Source organism: Pelmatolapia mariae, linkage group LG18, assembly GCF_036321145.2.
Source record: "Pelmatolapia mariae isolate MD_Pm_ZW linkage group LG18, Pm_UMD_F_2, whole genome shotgun sequence".
Classification (NCBI taxonomy): domain Eukaryota; kingdom Metazoa; phylum Chordata; class Actinopteri; order Cichliformes; family Cichlidae; genus Pelmatolapia; species Pelmatolapia mariae.
The window spans coordinates 34,082,703-34,108,793 of record NC_086243.1 but is presented as its reverse complement, the minus strand read 5'-3'; the positions used below and the strand labels follow the sequence as shown (position 1 = coordinate 34,108,793).

The following is a 26,091-nucleotide window of genomic DNA, read 5'->3' as shown; positions in this document are numbered from 1 at the left end:
GGTGGGGGAGGAGGACCAGGAAGTTGAGCCAAATCAAAGAAATTAATAAAACAAAAAGAGGCCGACAGCTTCCCTAAAGTCTAAATAAAACAATATACAAAACAAAAGGCCTGCCTAGCTGCTTGCCAAAAAAGGTCAGTCAAAACATTTAAAAGTGGTATCAACCGCATTACCTAGTGTCTCTAACAATCAAAACTGCCAGTGTATAGGGTACCACAAGCTTACCTGTCCAGCCTCCCACCAAACACTGTTTCGCTTACAAACAACAAAAAAGTTCAGCGAGAGTCAAAAGCCAGGCAGCTGCTCTTTTCTTCTTCTTCTTCTCCTACATTTTAATGGCAGTTGGCAAACAACTTTTAGGTGCATTTACCGCCACCTTCTGGAAAGGAGTGTGAGTCAGAACGGTTTCGTAAACTACAGTCTCGGATACACACCCGTCAATCTTAAAAAGCCAAACACTGCCCTATAAACAACATCCCCTGCATCCCTTTGAAAAATGTCTCTTACCCTTAGGTGAACACTATTTTCTTGCAATTCAAACTGCAATCTTTGCCTTTCTCGCTTGTACTTATCACACTCCAACACTACATGCTCAAACGTCTCCTCCCGTCCACAGAAGTCACAAGTCCCCGTGTCATGTTTGCCCATCTTTTTAAGCGTGCTATTCAAGCCTGTGTGACCAAATCTTGCCCTGGAGATTATATCCTCGTCTCTTCTACTTCTAAAGCTCCGTCTACATTGCCCGACTGTTTTCTGCATGCTATAATAATACCTGCCTTTCCCATCTCCATCCCATTGTGCCTGCCACTTCTCCTTCAACTTTACCTTGATTAAACTTTTCACCTCACTTTTACTGTATTTGATAGTCAAACCCACACAACTTCTTCTTGCTGCACTTTTTGCAAACTTATCGGCCTGTTCATTACCATCAACACCGATATGCGCAGGAACCCATAAGAAAACCACTTCTATCCCTCTATGTTTAATCCTATACAATAAATGCAATATCTCAAAAACAATATCTTGTCTAGAGTCCGAAGACACATTACCTATACTCACCAGTTTTCGAAACAGAAAACCTAAACCCCCATGCCAGAGCCCAACTCTCCACCTTTTGTAATTCTCGCTGCATTTTAGCCATGGTGAACTGTAAGTTTCGTCCTCTCTTCCAAATAACTCCATCATCAGCAAACAATGAAACCCCCATTGAGTGATCTACAGCACCAAACACCTCATTAATCATTATGGAAAACAATACCGGACTAACTATACTGCCTTGCGGAGTGCCATTCTGGACATCATATCCTGTACTGAACTCCTTTCCTATTCGCACAAAAATATTCCGCCCAGTTAAAAAACTTTCAATCCAGCTATACATCCTCCCTGTAATACCAATCTGACGCATCCTGATCAGGAGTCCTTCTTTCCACATCATATCGTACACCTTCTCGACATCTAAGAATACGGCTACGACACTCTCCCTATTCACTTGGGAAAGCCTTATTTCATGCTCTAGACGCACAGCCGGATCCATCGTGCTTCTCCCTTTTCTAAACCCACTCTGGTACCACTTGATCTTATCATTAGTTTCCGAAAAGTAAAGTAATCTTTCATTCACCATCTTTTCCATTATTTTCCCCAAGTGTGACGTCAAAGCAATTGGTCTATAACTTTCCGCCAAAGCTGGATCCTTTCCTGGCTTACATATGGGAACAATAATAGCCTCTTTCCACTGGTCAGGTAGCCTTCCCTCTTCCCATACTTTGTTAAACAATTTAACCAGTATACTCTTACTAGTGTCACTCAAGTTTCTAATCATACAATAACTAATCTGATCTCTACCTGGAGTGGCATTGCTTACTTTCAGTAATGCAGTATTCAACTCTGCTACTGAAAACACGATATTTATCAGACTTTCATGTTCCTCCGCATCTCGTAAGTCCTCCAGATGTTTCCTTCGTGTTTCCTCCCTTCCCCTGATTTCTGCCGTATTCAGAGTTTCTGTGCTGTGAACCTTCGAAAACGTTCTGGCCAATAACTCAGCTTTACTCCCATTATCTACTAATATTCTGTCACCATCTTTCATCATTGGATAACCATACTCCTTCCTCTTCCCAGACAGTTTTCTAATAGTCGTCCACACTCTCTCCAACTGTGTCGATCTCCCCAAAGTATCACAATACTTCCTCCAATAGTCCCTCTTTGCTGACTTAACTACCCTTCGTACTTCCGCCTGTTTCCTCTTGTAGCATATCAGATTCTGAACACACAGTGCTCCTTTGTTCCTGGCTTTAATCACGGTTGTACACTCTCGGGTCCACCACGGCACTACCTTTGTCCTTCTACTGCCACCTTTCTTTGGGATGGATGCCGTTGCTGCCTCAATCACAATCTGACTAATAGTAGAAGTTAACTGATCAATAGGCTGTCCAAAATCAACAGCTGTCAATCTCCTTTCGCTTAATGTTTTAAACAAACACCAGTTTGCTTCCTCAAACCTCCATGTCCTCTGTCTATCTTCTCGTGTCGCATCAGTATCTGCACAAAGATCAAAAAGTATTGGATAATGATCACTACCAATTGTACTCTTTTTAACCATTTTCCATGTGCTCCTACCTGCCAAACATTGCGAAACCATTGTAATGTCAGGACATGACTCAGTACCTCGTACCAAATCCACCCTTGTGCCAGAGCCATCATTTAAAACCACCAAATCCTTCTCCACAACCACCTCCTCAACCACTTTCCCATTAGTGTCACTGCGGCGCCCCCACAAAGTGCTGTGTGCATTAAAATCCCCATACCAAACTATTTTCCCTCTCCAATCCCTTAAAAGTAGGTCCAGATCTCTCCTCTCCAACTTTTGGCATGGATTATAAAAATTAATTACTTTGATACTTCCTGCCCTAGACCATACGTCTACAACTATCACCTCTAATTCTACTGCAGTGTCTATCTGACTATACGAAATCCCACTCCTGACAAACACCGCACACCCTCCTCCATTTTTACCCACCCTGTCCTTGCGAATGCTTGTATATCCTTGAATAACAAAATCCAGCTGTGGTTTAAGCCATGTTTCTTGTACACAGATGTCTGGCTTCGAAGTTAATGCACAAATAAAGCCCTTCAGTTCCTGCCCATTCACAATGAGGCTCCTAGCATTCCATTGAAGAATAAGCATTAAGTTACAACTTGTGGGTCTGATGTACCTTCTCCATGACTAAGGTCTGAATGTATTTTTTCCCAAGACAAATCCTGCATATCGAAAAACTTCGCTGCTGCTTTTACTATTATCTTGATCTTTTCTGTCTTTGTTTTGGCTTGTTCTGAACAATTAATGACATACGCCAAGAACAAGACAAGTTTATCCATTTGGACGTCAGGGAGACTCCTGCCTGTTTCCCCCATCCCTCTCCCATCACCCATTCCTTGCCCCTCATCAGGTCTTCTGCCCTTGTCTGCAACTCTCTTCAAAGCTTCTGCATAAGATATCCTCTCCTCTGTCCGAATTTGTTGAACTTCTGCTGCCTGCTTCCTTACTGTGCACCCACCATACGCTGCTGCATGTGGTCCCCCACAGTTGCAGCACTTCACCTGACTACTGGCACATTCGCCATACACATGTTCTCCTCTGCATCGTCCACACCACATTCGTCCTTTACACACACTAGCTATGTGACCAAACCTCTGACATTTGTAGCACCTGAGTGGAGGAGGCACATAGACACGGACACTAAAACTCATGTACCCCAACATAACTCTCTCAGGCAAATGAGAACTCAAGCAGTACTGATGGACTATCCACTTTTCCCCATTTCTAACAGCTTGCAATCTTTTTATGCCAGTGTCTTCCCCTCCTTTGATCAACTTCCTCAACTCCTCCAGATTTTCCCCAGCGGGAATACCTGAAATCACTCCTCTACATCCTCTCCTCTCACCAACCACCTTCCTGTCCACAACCTCCTTTTTACAAAGCGTTTGCAACTTAAGCGCTTTATTCCGTTGCTCTGCATTTTTACATTTAACAAACTAACACCCGTCTCTGAGCACCTTAGCTAGCTCAACATCACCGATCGCTTTCTTCAAGCCATTCGTCAGAGTAATTGGACTCACTCCCGCTATTTCATTCCCAGGTTTGAATTTCAATGACACTTTAAATTCTTCCATCAACACTTTCTTTCTTTGAGCAAGCCTAGCATCATCCTCTTCAAGTGCCCGCTTACCAGTTGGCGTGGATTTCAACTTGTCGTTACCAACCCCTACCTTTCTACCATGTCCAACTTTGCGCCAATCAACATCCATGTCCTCATCATCAGAAAACCCTCCACTACTGCTTGCCATTCTGACCCAGTCACAATCCAGATTATGCCAATCCACCACCTCCAGAGATCAAGCAGACTGTCACCACCATCCAAGCTGCTCTTTTGTGATGATCCCTGGCAAGTGATTGGTCTACTGTGCCCAGACCAGCCAATAGACTCATGCCAATTAACTTTGAATTGGCCAACAGGTGGAGGCTTGACACCTGAAAAATAAGAGCTACAGAAAAACAGAGCAATGCATCTTGCCATGTAACACCCCCACCCATTAAGAACCAAACTCAGGGTTTGGTAAAATGTCTAAGTAGCACAGAAGAGTGCGTCTGCTACAATGCTCTCGGAACCTTATTTGTGATAGATTTCGAGAATATAATTCGGAATAATCACTGACCCACACATAAGTCGCTGGTTGTGATTATACATCCTAGAGAAAAACACCAAAGGATTGTGATCAGTGAAGACTTGCACTGGATTAGTACTTGACTCTATATAAACTTCAAAATGCTGCAAGGCCCACAACAAAGCAAATGTCTCCTTTTCAATAGTAAAATACCTGAGCCGATGTTCATCAAACTTGCAAGAGAAGTAACTCACAGGATGTTCAATTGCCCTGGTTATCTTCCTGGAGAAGCACTGCTCCTGTTAAAGTCAGGCACTAATTATTTTATCTGAACTGATCACTAAATCTGACAAATCAAATAGCAACTCAGAGTAAGAGCCAGACTGACAATAAACAACAAATAAAACAGGGGTTTTTTCGGTTAGGGTGTGCAGGGCTAAGAATAAGACTTTCAAATAAATTATAACTTTGTCTATGTCTGTGGGTTATTAATAAATCAGAAGTAAAGATTCCTGCCGCTGCTCCTCCTCAGGGCAGCTTGCTCTGTTCCCTGGAATGAATTTTACTCTGTTCACCAGGTGCTGCAGTTTCTTGTTTCTAAGAATAGAGCCAACAATAGCTGTGTTGTCAACACGTTCTCACTCCCAACTCGTCAAATGTGTGACGCATGGTCAGGCTCCCTCTGCTTCACTTATCGACGCGCAGGGTACCCCCCTGGCGTCGAGAATTGACGTGCAGGGTCCTCCTATTGAATACTATACTGATCCCTAATCGTTGTTTATTGACGACAAGAGATTTCCGCGGAAGAGCCTGTTGTTCGTATATTTATACATTTCCGAAATCACATTGTAGTGACGTGTACTGAACACAACTACCTGAGAAACAGCAGATACAGCAGATAAATTTATTATAGGCCATTACTTTTGTATCGTTTATTGCATTTATGGAGGGAGAGGTGCATGCTGGGTAATGGCACAGCTAGCGACCGGGTGACTTTATTCACCCGCTTCGCCTGTTATCAGTCCATACAATGGGCGTTATTAGCAGAAATCAGTCCCATAGATATGGGCCATCCACCTGCTAGATTGTTCAGAAGGTTGTTATCATCCATCCAGATGGAGGATCACTGACAGGAGCGTGGAAGACTCCAGAATCCACTCTGGCTGGAATCCGGTGGATGCAGCAGTGTTACAGGTAAGACCATTTAAACGGACAGCATTTATAGAATGACTATTAAAAGTCAGCGAGTGTCAATAATGTTAATTTGGTTATGTTAGTAATACAGCGAGTGCTAATATAACAGCTTTAAGATGCATTTGTAGATATTATTACGTGTTTTACCGTCTTTATGGTGCTAGCTTAAAGCTACGGTGTAAACGTTAGCTTATATTGTAGTAAAGCTGTTAATGTTTAAACGATGTTAGGACAGAAATATTAGCTTCTGTCATGACTGATGAAGTTACTAGTTAATAAAGTTTCCAGTAAAGTGATTAATCGCAGCCACAGATTGACAGTAAATATCCAGATTAGCTTCAATGCATCTGTAATGAATATGTGCAAGTTTCAGTGCTTCGTTTAAACTGTATGATACTTATACTGACCCAGGGTCAGTGTAAAATACAATCCTAGCTGTGTGAACAAAGCCTGGCTCCTTTAATCCTGCATGACAAACCTCAGGATGCAGGTTATTATGACTCTTTCCTGCTGGCACACCTGTCACACCTGAGAGTCAGCTAGAAACTTACAGTGACGTGGACATCATGCAAAGACTGCCAGACTCTGTAATACTGCAAATGATCAGTGATTCAGGTTAACACTAAACTTTAAACTGTACCTCTGTGTGTGCTGAACATTTAGGATTGAGTCAGGCTGCATTGACTGTGGGACTTCTCTGTGTTAAAAACAGGTTGAAGACGGCTCAGAAACATTTGAAGATTAAAATTTAGCATTATGGCTGCTGGTGGTTTGTAAAGCCTCTACTCAGCTGTATTTTTGTTACTAATTTATGTTAGTTGTTGTTTAACACAGATTTCAGAAGAGCAAAGATGATCACTGTTGCTTAATCCTTAATAGTTTAACTGGATTGGAAATCAAAAAAATCCAGATTCTTCTTCCCCAGAAGTTTCATTTGTCAGTGTGGGACTGCTGAGTCACCTGAAGAACTCATTTCATTCTCCACGATGTTGATTTACAGAAATGTTTCACAGGAGCTGATTCCTCCCAAAGGGTGAACTAGTGTGTTTCCATAGATTACCTCTGTATGAATGTACTTCTTAAATGTAGGCAAGTGTTTGTCCTTTTTTGTTCCTCAGGTACAGCACGTGATATTAAGGGCAGGCGGTCATCACTGGGAGAAGACAAGAAGCAGACGTACTTCCAAGAGGGAGCTGCAGTGAGGACACAGCCTGGTCATTGAGGTCAGAGGTCAGAATCTGAAACAGCTCAGGTTTATAATTTTTGGGGTTATAAAAAAAATTGAAATGTATTTATAGAGAAACCTTTAAATAATATTTCAAATAATAGTCATAATTATGATTATTATTAGAAATATCAAACATTTAAGTGGATTTTCTGTTACACGTATTGTCTTAGACCTGCAATAACTGGCAGCCTGTCTTTGTCCTGTATCAGCTGGGATAGGCTTCATCCTCCCGCGACCTTGAATTGGATACATGAATTGTATTGAATTGTATTCCAATTATGTAATCTGATCATTTACAAACTCAAGGTATCCAATCAAAATGTAAGTAATAATGATAAAAATGGGAAAGCAGAAATAAGTGTGACATGAATGTAAATGTGTGAGCTGACATAGAGGACAGCTACATGTAGTCTGAAAAACCTTTGTTGTCAAGTTTGCAGGTCCATCAGCACGAGACATTCTTACATAGAAGAGACTGTTAAAGTCTCTAACTCAGTGAAGTCCCGTCTGTTTGGATAAATATAGTAAGCTGATGTATGTGCATTTATTGACACATTTTCTCAAGTGCTTATCCAGTTCAGGATCACAGTGGAGCTGCAGCTGGATATGTTCAGTAAAGAAACCTTACAAAAGTTAACAATAAACCTGCATCTCTGTACGTTGTTGTCCACAGGATGAGAAAATCAAACTGGAAGACTGTGGAACATGTTAATAAATGTTTGTGTTTATCCCTGTGTCTTTCACAGGAGGCGCTGAAAGGTTTCCCTAATAGTTCCTGGTGAATCAAAGCAGAACCATAAAGGTTGCTGGACTGCATGATGGCCTTACCCCTGAGCAGTCATCCTGTTAAAGGAGGAACCAGTTAGAAGCTGTTTGCAAAGTAGCTGAGCAGATTTCATCTCAAGTAAGCGATTAACTGTTTGTTCGTTTGTTCTGCCACTTAAAGAGCATTTAAGGACGTCTTTTGAGTGTCTAGTTGAATTAATTCTACTGGCTCTCATGGTCATTTGTGATTATGGACATATTTTTCATGTTTTCAACCATTTAGTAAATTATATCTATTTAGTAATATCTGTCAGCTATAAGATGTAATATAAATATAAAAATATCTAAATATCTCCTGCCCGTTATATTTTAATGATGTAAGACCAGACGTTTGTTATCGTGTTACATAAGCATTCCTCACATATCAATGAGATGCTGTACAGTACAATCCTACTGACACAGCAGAGGGATAACGACGGCTATTTAACATCGTTACACGACACATTCGAGCTGCATGATGCAGACAAAGTGACTAAATCATCTTTTTGTGGTTTATTGTCTTCAAACCAGCAGACAAAGCCGATGGCAGAAGATGTTTGGAGAAGAACTTCAGGCCGTGTACTGACAAGGTATTTTCTTCTTGTTATCAAAAGACATTTGGAGTGACGGCTTCTACAACTGTGCTGATGTGAAGCTTACAGTCTAAGAAGTCACAGTGTTGATATTCAGCACAAAGAGAAAAGCTCACTTGTTTGAATTTATTTACAATCATAGTTTTTATAAATTCTGACTGTAAACAGCTTTTACAGCTTTGATGTTGTTTGACACTCGATATCAGGTGATGGTATTTAATTTAAAGGTTTCTATGTCCCAATGAGCCATTTACACTGACCAGTGTCAGTTTGACTGTAACACATTCATTATTTAGATCCAGCATTTCTAAGAGAAATAACTGAATGTAAAAATGGCAGCCCTCAGGCCAGGTTTAATTGATAGAGATATATGCATGCATTATGAAATTTATGTATCCCAGATCATTTTTATTCATCTAGTCCTGGCAGACCCACCCCTTTCTCCCAAGTTAACTGCAACCCAAAAGAACTAGTGGGGCTATTTACACACTCACAACCAGTGTGGGGTAAAAAGAGCCACCAAAAACCTGTCAGCCTGCACAGCTACAGATGTGCTAAAAGCTATAAGACTTAGAAGCTCTGCTTATGGAGAAACTTTCTAAGTCTAACAGAGGACAGGTACTCCTGCCCAAATAACATGATATAACCCCACATACAGCCCAGCCATAAAGTGAACCAAGTCATTTGGTTAAAGACAGCATGGGACCAAATGCATGTAACCAGCCTGCTTCAACCTAACATTTCTTCCTCCTGAATTAAATGAATGAATGGATGAAAGTTAAATGACTATAAACCTAAAGCCACTAGTTCCCACACTGAAGTTCCCTGACACTGTGTTAACTGTACTGAGCTTGTATCAACAGTTGTAACAGGCTAAGCTACCTGAGAGACTGCATTGAGTGATTGTTTCTATCTTAATGGTTTCAGCTCATATGTTCTGCTTTTTCCTTTCAGTAGATCAAAGCAGCTCGTGCTCTTTCTGCTTCCATTTTGATGGCAAGAACAAGAAAAAGAAGAAGAAGAAGAAGAAGACTTCAGCGACGTGGCGTTCATGGTCTCAGTGGACAGTCATGGTCACATACTGCATGTGGTTTTAAAAGCAACATGTCTGTTCACCACAACAATGGAGATGTGTAATATCAGTGCAGCTACGGTTTGTTCTTGAACATCAGTTCTGTTTTCTACTTTGACCACTTAGACCAAAAAAGTGTTGTTTTCAGATTCTTTCTTTTAAATCTGTAAAGCACCTGTTCATTTTTTATTACAATTAGTTTCACATAAATAGTAGTGTTTCCTTTATGATCTTTTAATGCTTACACTACACTGTACACGTCTACAATAGAGACATTTCTGTTACCTATTTATGAGACTGGGCTGCTTGACTACAATTTGGAAATGGATGCAAAATCACACGGATCGTGCTATTGTTTGTTATTTAATATGATTCAATTCAATTCAATTCAATAAAACTTTATTGAAGGTTGACCCCGAGGAAAATTTGGGTTAAGGCCAACACAGGACGTGTCTGACTAAGCAAAGATTAATCTGATCCCATTTCTACCTGTCTCTACTGTTTCAACTGTAACTGTCAGGATATATATTTATTCCAGCTCTCATAGGGCAAAGGAATGACTCAGACTTGTCAAATGTTCTTTGACTTGATAAACAATTTGAAGTTCACAATTTTCTTACAAATAAAACTATAATGACAAACATGAACAGCTGTGCTTATTTCTGAGACATGATTTTTTTGAATGTGTTCATATTTAGACAGTGTGCATCTGTATGCTGAAACTGTAATGGTGAACCTGAGGTGATGGTCAACACAAGACAAATATATATAAATATAAAACAATACTGAAGTAATGTCTTTACCCTCTGCAGCGTGTGGACGCTGTGCACACAATCACCTTAATCACTGTAGTAAACATGCACCGCTAGCTCACGTGACTGACTGTCTCCATGGTTACATCGTATATTATTAGCTATGCAAACAGCTTCCAAAGATACCGCCATAGCTCTCTGCAGCTGTAACGCTTTCATGCTTTACAAATCATTTCACGTTTTTGATAGTTATGAAGACAGAATATGTTTTTAAGGTCATGCTAGGCTGTTGCTATGGAGGTTGCTGTGGACTAGGCTGGGCCGCGCGTCCGATTCCTGTTATTAGCTGTCCGCCGTAGGAAGGCTGCGTTCCGTTTAGAAGTAGCGACAGTCTGCCGTAACTCAAACTCAAACCCCGCTTTGTTCTGTAATTAAAGGGCTTTTATAGCCGTTCATGACACGCACGCACATAAAGCACTTTGCCTCACCATGAGAATGCAGCTTTACTAAAACCTTTAAAGTATCTGATATAGGATAGAAAAATGAAGCAACCACAGATTTAATGATGAAGACTCTGGGTTCTGTAGTTCACGTTTTACAGTCCTGAATGACTCACTGCACATCCAAATAATTTATTGAAGAGGAGTTTAGAATGCACTTTACATTTAGACTGTTGCTGTTTAATTTTTTACATTGTTACTGTGTTATGTCATGAATAAGGTTCACCTGCTGGGGGTTTGATGGATCAGCTGGACAATACAGTCAAAGACAGACTTCATTCATGATATGCAAGAATCCTAGTTGGATTTTTGTTTTCACTCATATTTTAGAACCAAATATTGAAAACAACTCTGACAGACTGGATACCTGGTCAGGGTGTACATTACCTTTCACTCAAGCATCCCAGGACAGAGCCCTGCCCCACCATGAGCCTGGGTGGATACGTGGTTAAAATATAAAATGACTGATACTGAATATGAATATTTCATGAAAATCAAATTATAATATGAATTCCTAGATGTTTGTTATATCCAGCAAGAGTAATATGTCAGACATATGTCAGAAATGCTAACCCTAACCCTAGCTCAACAGACCACAATGCACTGGACTGTCAGTATTATTACATGCTGTGAACATAAGTAGCTTTGATCACAGTTTATGTTGTAAAAGAGAAGGAATATTGAAAAAAAGATCAACATTGTGATATCATTTCTTCCAAACTGACCAGAAACATGCTTGTCATACTCTCACAGCACAGGATCAGACTCACTGTGCATGACGGCTCAGGCCAATAATGTTTGTTAGATTGTCAGTTGTTTAGTGTGCTTCTGTACAGTTAGGGTCACCATCTCTATTTCAGTATAATTAATATGCAGAAAACACTAAAAGTTGATTGTCTTCCAATATTCTAGCATAATTAAAAAACTTTGACTTTGTTAGTACATATTGTTACAGTCCTAATGCCAATATGATTCTTCATAACGCCTGCTTTGAAATACTGAGCTTTAAAATTGACCTGATGAAAGATAATTTACAGTGGCAGTCTGTCAGGATAATTCTGACTATAAGATCACTGTATTAATCTGAATCCTTCTGAAATGTGCTGTGAATGAATGCTGATGCAACTCACTGTGGGAAAGCTGTTAATAAAATGAATCTGTGACACATGCAACACATTCACAGAGGAAGAGGACACAAAGGGAGGACACGCAGAGGCTGTGTTAAAGTCAGAAATCCAAATCTTTAGTCAAAAACAGGCGGCGGTTACAAACAGGAAGACAAGCAGTCTATCAAACAGTCTACAGGGTCAAACATACAGAGAATTCAAACAGCAGTAAAAAATAACTGGACACTGAAAAACTTAAAGCAATGTGTGATGCAATAAATGAAGCAGCGCAGTATATTCACTGAATTACAAAATTACTAAAAGAGAAAAATGACGATTTCTAAGGATTATTTTCTTAAATGCAGGTAGAGTGTGGCTGGTAAAGATGGAAACATACAGAATGTAAACTGTGTGAGTTTGGTGAACTTTGTTAGTAACAAATGAGGTAAAAAAACAAAACAACCCAAAACAGACAAAACACAGAAAGAGGCTCTCAGTATTCATGAATAATTAGAAAGCATATAAACATTCTGGTCGTGGATTTGTACAGTCTTAGTTCCGATTATAATCATCATGATCAATGGCGAGGTCCTGAGGTGGGCGGGGCTGTCTCTGGTGATGTCACCATGAAGGAACAGCATCTGGCACGTGTTGGTGAAACAGCCCAGTACTGGTTTAGTTTCCTCTCCAGCTGGTTGACATTTGACACTTCAACATTAAGGGGAAGAGGAAGAAACAGTGTTAGGTCAGGTGACCACATGGTTTCTAAAAAAACTGACAGGAAGTAACCAGGCTGTTAGAAATGGATATCATGTGTTTATAGTTACTGTAGTTAGGCAACTCTACTTACCAAAAGCAAAGCTGCTGAATGTTGCAGGAACATGCTCATGTGTGGTGGTCATTCAGTGCTGCTCCGGCAGGTTAGACAGTCCAAGACTGATATCCTGCCCATCTGAGAGTTTGAAAACACACATGCAAAAATTTAATTGTATTACAGTCAAAGTTGAATGTTCGTTTTTGTCCTTTAAAAATGTTTGTGTATTTGAAAGCACTAACATTTAGGGATGACTCGGATTGTCTCTCTCTAAGAGTATCTCCTTTAAAGGGGAGACAAGTGTATCCACTGATCCACGTCACTTTACCTGGATGATGACTCCTCTCTCCCTCACTCAGAAACACTCCTAAAATAACCAAGCAAATAAATAATACTGAACATTACAAAAACATCAAAAACATCTCCCTTTGATTCCATTCCTCCATTCCTGCTAAACATCAGGCAACAAATGTCCCAGTAAATCACAGTAAAATGTAAAGCACATATTTTCTCTGCTTTGTCTAACCTCTGCAGAGCCTCTGTCAAGAAAAACATATCTGTAAGCATAAAACAAATATACATTTCATAACACTGCACTGGACAAACCTCGGTCAGTTGATTTCCTCTGTGCAGTGCAGACAAGCATCAGTCAGCAAGTCAAGGTGGTGAGATGGACTGGTGCTCTTTGTGACTCTGCTAGTTCTTCAGAGGAAACACCACCGTCTCTCCACACCGTCACCATCTGTGAGAACAAACTGCCGCTCTGCTCTGTCAGCATGTAGGAAATCAGATATCACACACACAAGCGTGAAGAAACATTAGAGCTCAACTTTGGATACTTTAGATTTAAACAGATCAAACTTGCTCTTAGTTTCAGCAATCAGACAAACAATGATACCATACTGATTCTGTATGAATACAATATGGTATTTTCAATACAGGTGTCAAATTAATGTATTAAAACTAATACAGATATATTTTTGATAAATTAGTTTGCTAAATTAGAATATATACATATATACATATATATATATATATATATATATATATATATATATATACATATATATATATATATATATATATATATATATACACACACACACACACACACATATATATATATATATATATATATATATATATATATATATATATATATATGTGTGTGTATATATGTATATATATATATATATACACACACACACATATATATATATACATATATATATATATATATATATATATATATATATATATATATATATATATATATATATATGTGTGTGTGTATATATATATATATATATATATATATATATATATACACACACACATATATATATAATTATTATTATTTTTTTATTTAACAATTGCAACTGAAAGAAATTAAATATTGCACAAAAATATATTGTCACATTCTGCATTCTCTAATACAAATTTCACAAAGTAAATTTTTGATTAACAGAAAAAATATGAATTACAAAAAATAATTGTATATTATTAAAATATTATGCAACCATGACCAAACTCAGAATCATCATTACAGTACTGTGGACTTACTGCTTGGCTACTAGTGATAAACTTCAGGGGAGATCATGATGATAGAAAACTGTAAACAACACTCTGAAGTCAAGCTTCTTTTCTTGTTTCTGTGACCTCAGCACGCTGACAGACTTGAAGTTGCTACAGATTTTAAAAAGTGATAATTATAGGGAAGAAACTTCTCTTTTTCATCCGTTTAATCAAACATTTGATGCCTCAGCTGTCTCAGTCCTATAGCATTCTGCAACTACAACTAACCTGAGGAGGCTTGGATTTGGCTGCAGGTGCCCTTGTACATCCTTCTCAGCAGCACACATGTGGGTACCATTTAATCACACTTCGTCCTGAGCTTTGCTTCATCACAAGACTAAAGGTGGCATACTGTGTCACGGTCTTATCATCATCCAACTGGAGAAGAAACATTTACGGTCATCCTGGTTTTGTTTTCTGATCCTGCAAAAAGACTGAGGACAACAAAGCCCAGAGAACACGAGATACACAACATCCAACATTCAGACTCAACAGCCTCCATAAATGAAGAGCACCAGGTTGGTTCAGTTATAGTAGATATAAGCATACTTCACATTACTGTGTATGAATAATAATCAAGAGACAAACTTTGAAGATGCAGAGCATGATGTCCCATCATCAGACTGTAAACAAATATCCACCAGGCTTCTTTGTTGGCAGAGGTGATGATTCTCCCATCAGGGATCAGTAGCGTGTATTAACCTGTGGTATAAGCAGCAGTCAGTGTAATGTTACTGTTTCAGATAAGAAATCTGCCACATAAAAGCCAGGGTGGGAGGGATCTCTACAAACTGACTTACCTCTCTGTTCCTCCAGCTTCAACAAAAATCTGACTCTCCAGTCACAGACAAACAAAAAACTCCAGCTGGGAGATAGAAAACGCTGCCTGGGTCTTGCTGGATGTTGCTGGTCAGAGTCCACACATTGGCAGAGTGCTGCTTGGTCCCACTGACCCATGTGGACAGCGACTGTGGAGAACTGTTCTGGAAAATGGAAAAGAGAATTAAAATGACAAAAAGCCAAACAGGATTTCCACAAAGACTCTCTTAGAATCAGCAATCAAAAAATCATTGGTTCATATTACAATTAAATATGAACAGGCTCCTTAAATGTAAGCAGTTAAGATCTGATTTGACTTACATCCTTCACACAGCGCATTTGTCCAGGCTGACAGGTAAACATAGAATTAATCTCAGGTAACATGACTCACAGTAGAGATTCAGTAAGAAAGATTGCTAGCTCTAATATTATTACCACACCAACAGCTCAGATTTCTAGAACTATTTAAACAAATGTCAGTCTATCCATTCATTTTCTTCTGAATATTCAATTCAGGTTCACAGTGGGAGGGTGGGGGGTATCATGGAAGTTTGTAAATAAAGTCTGCAACACAGAAAGAGCTGTGATCAAGCTATTTATTACTGCGCGCAGGAGAGCCAACACACATCAAACATCACAGTTCACAGTCATGTCAGCTCTGCCACAGAAGTCGTGCTCCTATTCCTTTATGCATTCCAAGGAAGAGGGAGGAAGTTACAAACTGATCCTACCACACTTCACGCGCCTCGCTATGAAACCTAACGGATCAATGGTTATGCTGTTTTGTGCCCTTGGTCTTATCAGCACCTGTAAAGGGAGTTGTTTTGTCAAACTGCTGATGCTGAAGTAAGTTCATCTAGTTTTAGAAACTTTCACTGAACAGTCTATAACAGTGTCACAACTAAGCATATGCATAAGCACTTAAATACTTTAAATGAGAATAATAGAACATTTCTATTACAGGAGCCAGAGCCTGTCCCAGTAGTCACAGGTAGAGCACACCTGGACAGGTACCAGTCTGTCAGAGGACTAACAGAGAGACAGACATCAGAGTAACAAGTCTATTTAAAATTAATGTAAGCTTGCTACAGCTGTATGTATGAACATGTGTTTCTGTGCTCACAGTCCACCTCTCAGGAACCTGCAGTTCATTTTTAGTCTACTTTAAACAGACCTCACAAAAGGCTGATGTGGCTGGATCAGTAGTCTGATTTAAGTACGATACCTTTGGCCAGGGATTCATCTGGTACATCGCTTCACTGCAGTCTTACATATTATCCCCACACCTGAATAAAAAATATTGATATTTACAAATAACAGATTCAGCTGATGCAGCCTGACTCAATCTGATTCCAGATGTTCAGCACACACAGAGACACAGAGGTACTGTTTAAAGTTTAGTGTTAACCTGAGTCACTGATCATTTACAGTATTACAGAGTCTGGCAGTCTTTGCATGATGTCCACGTCACTGTAAGTTTCTAGCTGACTCTCAGGTGTGACAGGTGTGCCAGCAGGAAAGAGTAATAAGAACCTGCATCCTGAGGTTTGTCATGCAGGATTAAACGAGCCAGGCTTTGTTCACACAGCTAGGATTGTATTTTACACTGACCCTGGGTCAGTATAAGTATCATACAGTTTAAACGAAGCACTGAAACTTGCACATATTTATTACAGATGCATTGAAGCTAATCGGGATGTTTACTGTCAATCTGTGGCTGCGATTAATCACTTTAATGGAAACTTTATTAATTAGTAACTTCATTAGTCATGACAGAAGCTAATATTTCTGTGCTAACATCGTTTAAACAGTAACAGCTTTACTACAATATAAGCTAACGTTTACACCGTAACTTTAAGCTAGCACCATAAAGACGGTAAAACACGTAATAATATCTACAAATGCATCTTAAAGCTGTTATATTAGCACTCGGTGTATTACTAACATAACCACATTAACATTATTGACACTCGCTGACTTTTAATAGTCATTCTATAAATGCTGTCCGTTTAAATGGTCTTACCTGTAACACTGCTGCATCCACCGGATTCCAGCCAGAGTGGATTCTGGAGTCTTCCCACGCTCCTGTTAGTGATCCTCCATCTGGATGGATGATAACAACCTTCTGAACAATCTAACAGGTGGATGGCCCACATCTATGGGACTGATTTCTGCTAATAACGCCCATTGTATGGACTGATAACAGGCGAAGCGGGTGAATAAAGTCACCCGGTCGCTAGCTGTGCCATTACCCAGCATGCACCTCGCCCTCCATAAATGCAATAAACGATACAAAAGTAATGGCCTATAATTAATTTATCTGCTGTATCTGCTGTTTCTCAGGTAGTTGTTTACATTATATAATATATTGTGTTCAGTACACGTCACTACAATGTGATTTCGGAAATGTATACAGGCTCTTCCGCGGAAATCTCTTGTCGTCAATAAACAACGATTAGGGATCAGTATAGTATTCAATAGGAGGACCCTGCACGTCAATTCTCGACGCCAGGGGGGTACCCTGCGCGTCGATAAGTGAAGCAGAGGGAGCCTGACCATGCGTCACACATTTGACGAGTTGGGAGTGAGAACGTGTTGGTGTTGTAGCTGAGTGAAAAATAGACTTAAAACATGAATGGTTTAGTGGTAAACCTGGGGCTTCTGTTTCAGACAACACCTCGTCCTCACAGTGGTACACTCATCCCTGCTGCTCCAGGTCAGCTGACAGGAGCTGTGTTACTTTGGTCTGCAGTGGTTAAAGGAGCCTGGCTAGCTATAGGATTATTTTCAGAGGTTACATTTATTACAAGTACCATTAACACTAAATGATGCCCAGGAGTAAGTGAACATTTGAGACTGAGCAGGAAGAACTGCTGGAGAACCACAAATAATGCTGAGCTAGGGAAGTTGGACCAGGAAACCCAGGGAACCATGAAAATGCAAAATCCAAACTGTCTGATTAAAAAGTCAGAATCGACAAAGTCATCTAATGAAGTCGATCCTCTAGAGACAAAGAATATCTAAGACTAAGTTTAATGTCTTTAGTCCAGATCCAGTCCATGTGGACTAAAGTAGTGGACTGACCAACAGACTGACATTAACATCAGAGCCGTGCTGCTAGTGTGGCTAAAAGAAAAGAGAAGAAGAGACAGTCATGTTGATATGAACATTAGAGAAACACATCATGGAGCTGAAATATGATCCTGCTTCCTCATTTGGACTCATTCACCTCAGCTGACACATTCAACAGCAGACAGGTTTTTGTAGCAGTCTGTCTCACTGTGGGAGGAACAGGATACTACTACTTCATCTTTGGCTCTGGAACTAAACTGTCTGTAACAGGTAAGAACAAACATTTATTTTCCTTCAGTTGTTTTATTGTAGAAGTTGAAAATGTGTTTAAAGTCAGTTTCTGCTGCTTCAGGCTTTACATGTTAGTTTTTCATCATTAGTAGAGAATTCATCTGCAGCCATTGTTACATGAGAAAAGCTCAATAATCTCTGAAAACATGTTTAAATCTCAGTGTACAACTAAAGTTATTCTTTATTTCTGCAAATATTAGTGATGTTACAAATATCTAGGATTTGATCATCTCAGTAATTCTGCACCATCTGCTGGTTTTTGATCACAAGATCATATTTGATGTTAAAAATAATATGTTTGGTTTTAAAATGTACATAGAAATGTCAGCTTTGGTTAAATGTAAATAAAAACATTGAGAAATGTGTTCGTTCAGAAAGTCTTTTTTCTAAAGAATATATGAATATGTGAGTTAAAACTTATACTGTTAAAAAATAACAATAAAAAGAATCATGTTTATTTAGCAAGTGATGATTTAATAAACATATTTATGTGTGTTCAAGAGCAAAATTATAAATGCTTTTAATGGTTAAATTAATGTTTAAGAATATTTTTTAAATAAAATAAAAAATAAATAAAATTACAATTTTATAGAAAATAAAAAAAACATTCTAACTTTACATATAATGGTGCGAACTAAAGTGTTTCAATCCTGATGGACTGTTTAAATTTATTTAAATCATATTTAACAAAATTAAATATATTTATGAAAAATATCATGAGGTAAATGTTAGTTCTCAATAACAGCATCAGACAGCGAACATTTCAGTATAATATAATCAATATTTTCAAGTCTGTTGCATCAAGTTATATTTGCTTCACACTTTACAAATTTGAAAAAAAAAAACATAATTATAAAAATATTTCATTTCATATATAAAAACTATGAAAATACTTGTGAAAAGAAAACACTGACATTCTATTTCGGTGTTAATTTTATTAAATTAAAGTGTGTAATATTAAATATTTAAGATGTTATCTCAACGCTGTGAGCTCTGAAATTTTTTATTAAAGTTTTAAATAATAAAAAAGTATATGTTAAATGTCTTTGTTATTATTATGAAATTAACCATAAAAGTCCTAAAAGGAGAGAGTTTGTTCAAGCTGGCAGTGGATAAAAGAGGGAACATAACTGACACACTGTGAGTCCATCACAAGGCAAACACAAACAGAACCAGTGGTACTCACACAATTCAGAATCACCAGTTAACTGAACAAACTTGTCTTTGGATTGTAGATGGAAACCAGAAAAGAACGACACAGGCACCGAGAGTTCATGCAAACACACAGCAGAGCCCCACCCGACCAGCAGGTCTGAACCCACAACATTCTTGCTTTGAGGCTACAGCGCTAAACACAACACCACCATTTATGCTTTCTTCATTTATGTCTTATAACATAAATAATAGAAAAAGAAACCCTGACTGTAAGTTCTGTGTTGTTCAACCAGCAGGACCCAGAGTCTACGTGGGGGGGAACAGCTCCGTGCTGTGTGTGCCCCCAGCCATGTTTCCTCACCTGGTCCAGCTGTCGTGTAAAAGACAGAAGAACAGCCAGCTGGAGGAGCTGCCCCCTGCTGATGGAGAGCAGCTGGGGCTGATGCATGAACAAGAGAAGAGCACATATAAATGTAACTGCTATGTGAAGCACGAGGGGGGCACAGTGGAGGCCCAAGCACAACAAGGTAATGAAGGCTTGGTGACTGTGTTCAGCAGTGATTCAGCTTCATGTGGAGATGCTGTCAAAGAGAGCAGAGGAGCAGAGGACTGACATTTCTCACTGCAGCTCCAAACATTTGACTCCTTTTCTGTTTCAGAGCTTCCAGCTCCAGCAGCCTCCTGTCCTCCAGAGAGAGAGCCAGCAGACCTGCCAGCTCTGCAGCCAGCTGACTGTAAGATCACCTGCTGCCTCTCTGCATGGACAGCTCCAATGTCCAATGAGGGAGCTGGAACAAGTTTAGGGACTCAGTCTTAAAGTGTCACTAATTGATCAAATCTTCATCCAACAAGCTCTGATAAAGCCACTGTACACTAGCTGCTCAGCACCAAACAGCAGACAGACCATAATATGTCAGAGATCAGTTTGTTAGCTGCTTGTGGAGTTCTTCTGCCCCCAAGTGGACACAAACACTACATCAATTCATCCACTTGAAGAAGAAGCTGTGACTGTTTCTATTTGGACTTTTTCTCCTTGATCTGAGAGGAATAACCCGACTGTCTGTCTGTCTCTTTGTGTCTGTCTGTCCTTCAGTGTCCTTCCAGTCTCAGTGCAGGGTGAAGCTGCTCTGCCTGCTGTACACAGTGCTGATAGTGAAGAGTCTGGTGTACTGCTGTGGACTCTCTCTGCTGATGATCCTCACAAACAAGGGAGCGTCCACCAACTGCACACATGCTGACTGACTGTTTTCTGCTCGCCTTTTCTCACCATCAAATCTCATCAATTCATCTCATTCATCACTTTCATCAGTATCACAAATGTTAGTTATGATGTGTTGTGCTTATTTTGCCTTTTTATTCAATAGTTAGAAGATCATCTGAAATAAATACATCTTTACATGTATTGTTACTCTGAGTTAGAATTCTTTTTGTACTTATTGTGACTTTTATTGTAGTAACAAAAATCATCAGGTATATTTTTATCACAAGTTTTCTCTTTGATTTGTTTTTATTTTGGTTGATTTTCAAATGTCAAACAGTGTAGTTGTGTTTGTAAGTGTGAATAATAAAGATTTAAAGATGAAGAATTTGATTCTACTTTCATTGTGTGATAAACAACAACCCGTGTGAGTGAAGCACAAACTGACTGTATCCAAACTTGCTCTCCTGCAGCAGACGGGCTGTGTGGGTTTCTGCTCTGCAGCCTCCACACCGTTAGCTGTGGCTTTTCACTTTAATAACACAATGACAGTTACAAGCATGAACTCTGCTTCAAGAATGATTCCAGGAAGGATCTGTGTTCTTCACCTGTGAGAGAAACAGCTCAAATCCTCAACTCAGAGCTGACAAATGAACTTTAATGGAATCAAAGGAGAGACCATGAAGCCCCTGCAGTCTGCTCAGCTCCCATTTTATTAGCTGAGCTGAGTTTTTCATTCTGGATATCACACACGTAAGAACAGATCAAGTCTGAACAGCAAATGTTGGAGAATCATTTTGAAGTGTTGCTAAATGTCATTATTATTACAAAAACTACTGAATGATTCAGAAAATCGTTTCCAAAAAGCAGAAATATCCAAACAAAGTAGAAACAAGGCAACATGAGTCATTCAGATGCAGATAACATATTCTCCTTATTTTGAAGAACACAGTCATGAAATCTTTCTGTGTGTCATTCATTGAGTTGAAGTGCCTAATAGAAGAGGAAAAGCAGAAATAATCAATGATAGCTGAGACATTGAGAACATGGCTGTATGCCTGCTATCATAACAGGAAACAAAGCACACAAACAGCAAACACACAATAATGTGGTCGCAGCTTGTTGTTTGTTGTTAGGTGTCATTTTTGACTTTGACATTTAATGAAGTCACAAAAATGTGTGCGACTCATTAAAGGAGTCTGTACGTCTCAGTCAGTGCTCTGTATTCATGTGTTCACCTCATTAAACTCACTGAGACACTTTTCTCCTCCAAACTTACAGCACAGCTTCATATTTCACTGACTGATTCTTTGATTACATCCATTAAGGCTCACACAGTGAAATTAGTGCAAACTTACAAATGTGTTGGAACAATTTTGGCCTCCAAACTGAACTTTGAGACAAACAGTGAAGCTGTGAGCAAAAAGAGGCTCCAGTGTGTGTCATGGTGGAGGAAACTGTTGTATTCCCACATTCAAAACATGCTGATCTTATTGGATTTTTCCCTCAAAGTCTTTTTCCTCCTTTTTCTCTTCATCCAAATGTTCTAGCAGGCTGACTGTGAGTCCCTGTTTAACCTGTACAGCAGAAAGTAACAGCAGTCAGCGGCCTCCACTTGACTTCATGACTTCAACCCCTCGCACAGTCACTTTCACTTTCTTCCTTCTGTCTTTTAGTCCTAAAATGTAGAACAACACCAGATCAAAATATTTGTGTCCTTCACTCACATCTTCAAATGATACCTTCTATATCAGAGATGATACAAAGGCAACATTTGTCTTATTTCTCTTTCATGAATCAAAAAGTACTTTTGTACTGTTGTGTAAATGTGTATGTAAAGGTGGATGACTGCCTACTGCAAATGAAATCTAACCATGGGTACAAATAAATGAAGCTGAAGCTGACGTAAAACACAGCCCTGTTTTTATTACTGTTTATAGATATTATCATTGATGATCATCATTTTGAATGATTCTTAAAAAGGGTTTAATGAATCCTTCAGTCTGAAACCAACTTGGAACAAAACACATTAGAAGATGTGTGAAAGAACCACAGTGTGCACATATTTTAAAAACACAACCGAACCACATGTGTTTGTTATAAAATAAGATTTTCACTCTAAATGCTGTTACATATTGTTACGTTCCCATATAAAAGGTCCAAAGGATGAGGGAAAGTAACAAAAGGTTTCCAGGTTGGAAAAAAGCAGACAGGCAGGCAGAATAGTTAAATTAACAGGTTTTATTAATATTTCTACTAATAACTACACTAAAAGAGACGGACACGTAGCTATCACCTTCTAAGGAAAGAAAATAACAAAACTCAGGTGTTGGTCAGTAAACTGAAAAGTAAGTAAAAAGGATTAGTCAACAAATACATACTCCTCTTGACAAAGCAGGAAGAATCAATCACCAAACACACAGCTCACTCACTGCAAACCAACAAAGCTCTTGGGCACTAGAGCTCAACTTTTCCTGGTCTTAAGTACTTCTAATTGCTGATGGGAAATAGGGCACCTATGCCAGGAGAGGTGTCAGGACACACCCACACAAGGGAAATTTAAGGAGGAGGCCCTGTTAGGGGTGTAACATGTATGATTTTATTTTTTCTAAACTACGTTGTTAACAAAGTATGAACTTTTGAGTTATTTTTAGAGCATATAAATTTCTTTATATTATTGATCGGTTACTTATATGTAGTTTGTATACTCAGTGTTTTCATCACAGCTGTTAAACAACAGATAACAGTGTGTGTTACTAAATTCACAGCAACCTGAATGTGTTTGTGGGAACATGAATGTTTTTGAGTGTTTCTGCATCATGTGACCCAGATTTTTGGATCTGCTGTCAGATTGAAATGAAGACGATGAAACCACACAGCAGCTTCAGCTGAGCTGTCAATCAGCAGCAGCAGTCTTATCTGTGGGCCGCAGGGGCTGATGGGAGCTTTGAGGACCTGTTAGAAACCACGTGGCCCTCGTCTGATCTCACAGCTCGTCCTTGTTTGGCCTCAGCTGCATCAGAGCGCCACTTCTCCCCAGGTTCACCAGAGGAAACACCACTGCACAAAATGCTTTTCCTCCCAGCTGCTGCTCTGTGCTGTCTGTGTTCAGGTGAGTGTTTCCAGCCAATCAGGAGCCAACAAACTCAACCTGTAACAAACACTGTCACACTAACCTTCATCTATCTGTCTGTGTCTCTACAGCACTGGTTACCAGGGCCGCAGAGTCAAATCAGGGTGGTTCAACACTGACCAAGAAAATTGGAGAAAAAGTCTCCTTCAGTTGTGGGAATCCACAATGTAGTGGCTCTGTAGACTGGTACCAGAAGAAAGAAAGAGAAACATTCAAATATATGCAGTATACAAGCGTTTTGACACTAAACAACATCAGACGTGATCATTCAGCCACCTACTACTGTGCCTGTTGGGTGTCTGATCCCCACAGTGAGAAATGATCCCTGCAGCCTGAACAAAAACCAACAGATGAACAGATGTCAAACAGTGTTTGTGACAGGAAGAGAGCAGCAAACCACAGCCCAGGTTCACAGATTTCACCTCCATCTCAGAGTCACAAACATACTGGGCTCAGATTTTCTTTGAAATTATATTATTTCACCAATGTTAGCATGCTAATATGGGTATTATTCGAATTGTTTTCAATGCTCACTTTTGTCATTAAACTCTGAACAGAAAATACACCTCTGTGTGACAGGTTTGTTATACAGTTTTAAATCAAAGTCATTGTTTAATCATCATTTTGTCTCAGGAATTTTTACAATCTTTACAGTATTCAATAACTTTATAACTTGCTTTTGTAAAATGCCTCCACAAACCCTTATTTATTATATTTAATGTGTATTTCTTTGAAAACTGGCTCTGTGATTTGTTTTTACTAAAGTCTTACTAAAAGTACTTCCAAATACCTAAAGGGAAGCAGTGTGAGCATCTGACAGGTTTATAATTAATCATGACTGAGTGTTAATGTTAAAATTCATACAAAGTCAAGCAGCATAAACTTCATCACAGCTCTTATCATCGAGCATCCAATCAGTGAGAGGATTGGCAGTCTTTGTTGTGTTTTTACTGTTTTGTATGTGAGACAGACCTCACTATCAAAAGACCTTCAGGAATAATTCACCTACTCCTTAATTTTTTTTTCTTTTATGGCTTTTTTGTACGGTAGGGCAGTCAGCCAATACGGTGTCATATTTCAGAACAGCCTATATGAACATAAATCTAAAGTAAACTAAATGTCGGGCATCAATTTAAACAAAATGATCTTTCTATTGTCTGTCTTGACTCTGCTTATTAATCATTAGGATTAATGACAGACTGAGTTATCATGAAATTACTGAAACCTCAGTGAAGTAAAACTGGTGGGTAGAAAACAATTCATTTCTAAATATTTATGCTATTCTATCAAAATATACCAATAAATATTAAGTTGGGACTGTGTTTGGTCATAAAATGTAAAAAATGATATCAGTAGCAGCAAGCTGTCGTTGGTAATATAAGCTTATAAATGTTAAGAATCAGGTAAGGCTTTGGCTACATCCACACGTACACGGGTATTTTTGAAAATGAAGATTTTCTATGCGTTTGGGCCTTTTGTCCACACGTCACCTGTCCACGCCATTCGTTCACGTCAGTCACTGAAAACTAAGATCTTTAAAAACTCTGTTTTTGCGTTTATGTGTGGGTGAGGAAAACAGAGATTTAGTCACGCAACGTCAAAGGTGGGCGCGTTTTTTGACATCACACTGTGCGCCACGTTATTGTTTACATGAGGTGAATTTCTACAATAGCAGGTATAGAGAAAATGCTGTTGCTGTTAATCTTACTATCTTAACCCTTTCACCCATAGTGGTCACTACAGTGGACAGCTGTGCAAAGGCTGTTTTCTTGTATTTGTGTCAGTGTTGATTGTATACTTGCACATAAACAACTACATGGGACACTGATGTGTCACTCCATACCCTGCCACCCACTGGTCAGTGTTGTCCACCTTAGTGGACATTTAAAAAACTCTTTGAAAAGTACGTGTTTAAAAAAAATGAAGTTCAAAAATCTGTTTTTCATGCCTAAAGATGAATAAAAATACTTAAGAAAAAAATCCTGATTGAGGTTGTTATAATTCATGCTTGAAAGAGTTCAGGATCTTACTGTCCCTCCATTTAGAAAGACAGAGGTGTCAGAGTGAACTGAGGATGTGGCTTCTACATTCAACACAGATGCTCTCACAACCCAAATCCCGAG

The 26,091-nt window shown here is 39.1% G+C and overlaps 1 protein-coding gene and 2 long non-coding RNA genes across 4 annotated transcripts in view; 1 reads left to right on the top strand and 2 right to left on the bottom strand.

Moving 5' to 3' along the window:
- Nucleotides 1–12,279: 12,279 nt before the first annotated feature.
- LOC134617653 (uncharacterized) lies at nt 12,280–12,986 on the bottom strand. The gene is made up of 3 exons (XR_010091561.1): nt 12,968–12,986; nt 12,762–12,863; nt 12,280–12,619 (listed from the first exon to the last, which is right to left on the bottom strand). It is a non-coding gene; the product is annotated as an uncharacterized LOC134617653 (long non-coding RNA).
- Nucleotides 12,987–14,311: 1,325 nt separating this feature from the next.
- On the bottom strand, nt 14,312–15,400 carry LOC134617651 (uncharacterized). 2 transcript variants are annotated; one of them, XR_010091559.1, is made up of 4 exons: nt 15,101–15,400; nt 14,889–15,002; nt 14,529–14,734; nt 14,312–14,411 (listed from the first exon to the last, which is right to left on the bottom strand). It is a non-coding gene; the product is annotated as an uncharacterized LOC134617651 (long non-coding RNA). The 2 variants fall into 2 exon arrangements; XR_010091558.1 differs by having other exon boundaries at nt 14,529–15,002.
- Nucleotides 15,401–23,759: 8,359 nt separating this feature from the next.
- LOC134617650 (uncharacterized) overlaps nt 23,760–26,091 on the top strand; it is a 39,292-nt gene continuing 36,960 nt past the window's right edge. Inside the window, exons 1-2 of the mRNA XM_063462972.1 lie at nt 23,760–23,947; nt 24,040–24,279. Of these exons, the coding sequence (XP_063319042.1) occupies nt 23,905–23,947; nt 24,040–24,279 (283 nt within the window). The 5' untranslated portion in view covers nt 23,760–23,904. The remainder of the gene's footprint in view (nt 23,948–24,039; nt 24,280–26,091) is intronic.